The sequence below is a fragment of the Mya arenaria genome, chromosome 3 (assembly GCF_026914265.1).
Source record: "Mya arenaria isolate MELC-2E11 chromosome 3, ASM2691426v1".
In the NCBI taxonomy this organism is placed as follows: Eukaryota; Metazoa; Mollusca; class Bivalvia; order Myida; family Myidae; genus Mya; species Mya arenaria.
In genome coordinates, this window is record NC_069124.1 from 9,774,462 (window position 1) to 9,778,437 (window position 3,976).

The following is a 3,976-nucleotide window of genomic DNA, read 5'->3' on the forward strand; positions in this document are numbered from 1 at the left end:
CTTTCAATGGCAACTCTATTCATTGCCTGCGTTTGCTTCGACTTGAATATATCTTAGAATAAAAATGTTTCAAACGTTTTAATATTCATTCAATCAAGATCTTATATCCTATTTCACTTTATTTCATGTAAGACCTTTCCATAATACACAAATATTCATTTCTGTTTACAATATGTTTGATACTGAGAAAATATATCTCTTTTTGTGGATACGAAGCACCATTACTTTTTTCAAACTGGGACAGACTCTTTAATGTATATATATACATTCTTTACATGTTTGAAATGATGATTTTATATACTTTTAGACACTGTCAATTTGAACGTTGCTATCGACGCGACCTGCACCAGTGTCGGATGGAACGTGTTGATTAACATGTCGGCCCTGAAAATATTTTACCCAACAGTTAAACCAACTGATATTTTCTTTGGTGATTCGTCATGTAAAGGAGAAAGTGTCGACAAGAATTTGTGGTTTAGACAGAGTTTCAATGACTGTAGTACTGTGGAAAAGGTGAGGCATTTACAATTGATCACTGCTAAACGTGTTACAGATTGCTATATATATAAAAAGAGATAGAAAATGTGTTTGGTTTCGTATTTGTTGTATTGGATGATATGTGTATGTAAGTTCTTGAATCGTGTGCCTCTAACCAAAGTCGTCCTCAACTCTTTGGCTACTGGGTTTCTCGTTGTAGTTTCGTTTGTACTGCTGTTTCGGTTTGAAACGAGGAAGACTTCTTAGAGGGACCAAACTATTTTTACTATTGCTCGTAAATTACCACTATTAAATGCGTTTATATCTTGCTCGGTGGATCGCACGTGCCATTTTACTTTTTTAATTTCGGACTACTTTTTAAAAACATTGAGTCGTCTGCATTTCAACGAGTACGCAAAATATCCGTGGGAATTTAAAACGTGTGTTCAGATGCGTAAAACTATACATTTTATGCTTTTAGAATGCAATATGAGTTCAGATTAAGTTGGAGATCCTTAAAAGTCCTTACACAGACTATCAGATTGAGCTAGTTTTGCGTGTATTTATGCATGTAAGACTAATCGAGTGTTTTTCATCAAACATGGGTTTTCTTCGAACTACCTGCATTTATTCATATAATTTTTTTTTATTTACAACCACTTATAAGAAACCAATGGAAGATAAATTAAGGTTAAAAATGAAACAAGTGTCCTGTTTTGAGATGCAAGGCTTACATGACTCTAAACAAAACAAAAACAACAAACTATAAATGTGTAGAACGATGTTATGTTAGGGTTGCCGTTATTAGCGAATAATGTGGTTTAACGGGGGGGGGGGGGTAGCTTAGTTTAGCGTGTTTAGTACCCTACCTCACACTTGTCACAGCATTCAACAATTGTATGTTACTTAATTTCAGACGGAACCTAATAATATAGTGTACACAAACGACTTGATTTATGCCATATTTGATACAAACAATCCGTTTGTAATAAGACAACACATATTTACCTTAACTGTTGAGTGCGACGTAAAGCGGACGGAAGCAGCCTCATCGCATGTACATCATGAAACAATTCACCAGCATGTCAACTTCACCATACACAACAATATCAGCATGGTGTTTTACAAAGATGCAAACTTCAGGGAGATTATTTCTGGTAACCCACTACATGCCCATGTTGGAGATCAAGTCTATGCTAAGGTGTACACCACTGTACCGGATTGGAACATTAAACTGCGTTTGCACACTTGCTACATTAAACCTCCACAGACCTCAGATTCGTCTATGGACTTCTTCCTCATTAAAGATGGGTGAGTAACTATGTCCTATGAACCAATGACACGCCTAAATTATCGAAACATCGCTTCTTGAACTTTTCTTCACAAAATATTATCATTTACTTTATCGTGATTCTTATAAAAATAATTTATTTAAAGGGTCGGCAGCGATGCAAAAGTCGATTGAGGAACTTAATTTTTTAAATGTTCGAGAAAATCATCAAGTTTTGAGGTTAAATATTCAATAAGCATAAATCATATATCCGATGCAACCTGAAAAGCTATAATAAGGAGTTGAGCATTTTTTTACGAAAGAATATTTTATCAGATTTCCAATCAAAAAGCATTTACGTTTTCCCGGAAATGTCTTAATACAAAATGAATATTTTTGTGAGTTAAATTTATCGGAGCTGCCCAATAAACAATGTCTTGTGGCTTTGAAATGGATTTCATTCACGAAATTTCATTTGTTTCTGAATAACTTTCTTATTTGACAATATATCATCACTATCTCGCAATACATTGTTGAATAGGAAGTCTTTGGCATTTTGACATAAAAACGAAGTACTAATGTCGACAGACCTTTCCGTAATAATGTGAACCCTTTTTTCCCCAAAATCTGTTAAAATCCTTTTTTGTAAACTTTGATTAACTCCTCACTAACCCAAAACATGTCGCCAAGAATAAATGTTTCACTCCCAAAAAGATCGGTCTTTAAAGCTAAACAAACATGTATTTTCAAACGTTTTAGATTTTTGCCTTCCCCGCCCAATTTTGTATCGCTGCCGGTCCTTAAAGTCTCAGAATGTTTTTAAGATTATAACATAACACAACTAATACAAAGACAAGCTTGCTCCTATTCTAAGGGATTTAAGACTTTTCGAGGAATGCGTGCCTGGTACTGTTCTTAAATATCTCAAGTTATTATTCATTCTTTATTAAAAATGAATTCACTATGTCCTTGCCAAATTTATGTAGGAGGGTTATTCAAAAATACGTCGACTTTCTTAATAAGTTATTAAATGTTTGACGTCGTAGCAAACTATTTGGTAACTTTAAAAATTGAGGCATTCTCTTACAGATACTGCCAGAAAATTAATCAAAGTCATTGACATTTTGGTAGTTTGATCATTGTTTTAACAATAAAAGGCTATGACATACAAACTGGTATACAATATATAGTATTTATGCACTGTGCTGTTTGTAGAGTTTTGTGCTGTTCTATGTTTCTTGTTTGTGATTTTGTGTTCTATGTCTTTGGCGTTTGCCCATTGCCACTAAACCGGGTTTATGTTTAAACTTTTTGCTACTGGGCATGTGTCTGTAGCTTTTTGCATAAATATTGTATGTAAATGTTTTAGAGATTAAACATTTATAGATTCGTAGAATGCTTTCAAACTTTGTGATTGAAAGATATGATGAATTTTTGGTTAGATATAAAAGATGATAAACCAATATGCACCAAACTTTCTGAGAATCAAGCTTTTATTACTGAAGTGAGAAGCAGCATTTGATGTGATCTTTTTTCGTAATCTTATTTCTGTAAACGTTTCGGTTTAAAAGTGCTGATTGAAATTTGGCACACTTATTGAAAAGATTATGTCAATATTAGTGATAAGTATAATTATAGCTATTACCTCTATCAAATGTTTGATTTGACAGTGTCTACGTAATTTTAATGACCCTCGTATGTGTTTTTAATTTGAGATGTGAGACAGACACCAACACACACATCATCTCCCAATCAGCCCACGAAACGACATTCGTATTCCAGGACTTTGAATATTCAACTAACCGCGAAGGACTTGACATTCTTTGCAATGCTACATTTTGCGAAACTACTGACTATTCACCAAAGTGTACTCAAAGATGTCATTCCAACCCGATTGTTATGGGGTGATCTTGTGGGGATGGCTTTTCTCCACTGAATTCGCGATGAACAGTCTAAATAAAACCAAAACAGCTGTATTTAAATAAATATAGACATTGTTTCACTAAGCATAAAACAGTCAAAATATGTCTTACATGTTGGGAATAATTGGATGTAAAAAGAACCTGTGGTGAATTTGAAATAAATGTTCTTCTGATACTATATTGCAATAATTGTTCTCAATTTGTTAATGCGTGATTCCTCTCGCATAAAGGTCGCAGTTGGGTGGATATCATAAGAATCCACCGCATGAATTGAAATTATCGTTTTTTGTTCAAATCACGGTGATAC

The 3,976-nt window shown here is 33.9% G+C and overlaps 1 protein-coding gene across 1 annotated transcript; it reads left to right on the forward strand.

The window, feature by feature from the left end:
- Positions 1–1,543: 1,543 nt before the first annotated feature.
- Positions 1,544–3,655, forward strand: LOC128225650 (CUB and zona pellucida-like domain-containing protein 1). Its single transcript, XM_052935562.1, has 2 exons — positions 1,544–1,788; positions 3,463–3,655. The coding sequence occupies exons 1-2, from the start codon at positions 1,592–1,594 to the stop codon at positions 3,653–3,655; spliced, it is 390 nt and encodes a 129-aa protein (XP_052791522.1). The 5' UTR covers positions 1,544–1,591.
- Positions 3,656–3,976: the final 321 nt, after the last annotated feature.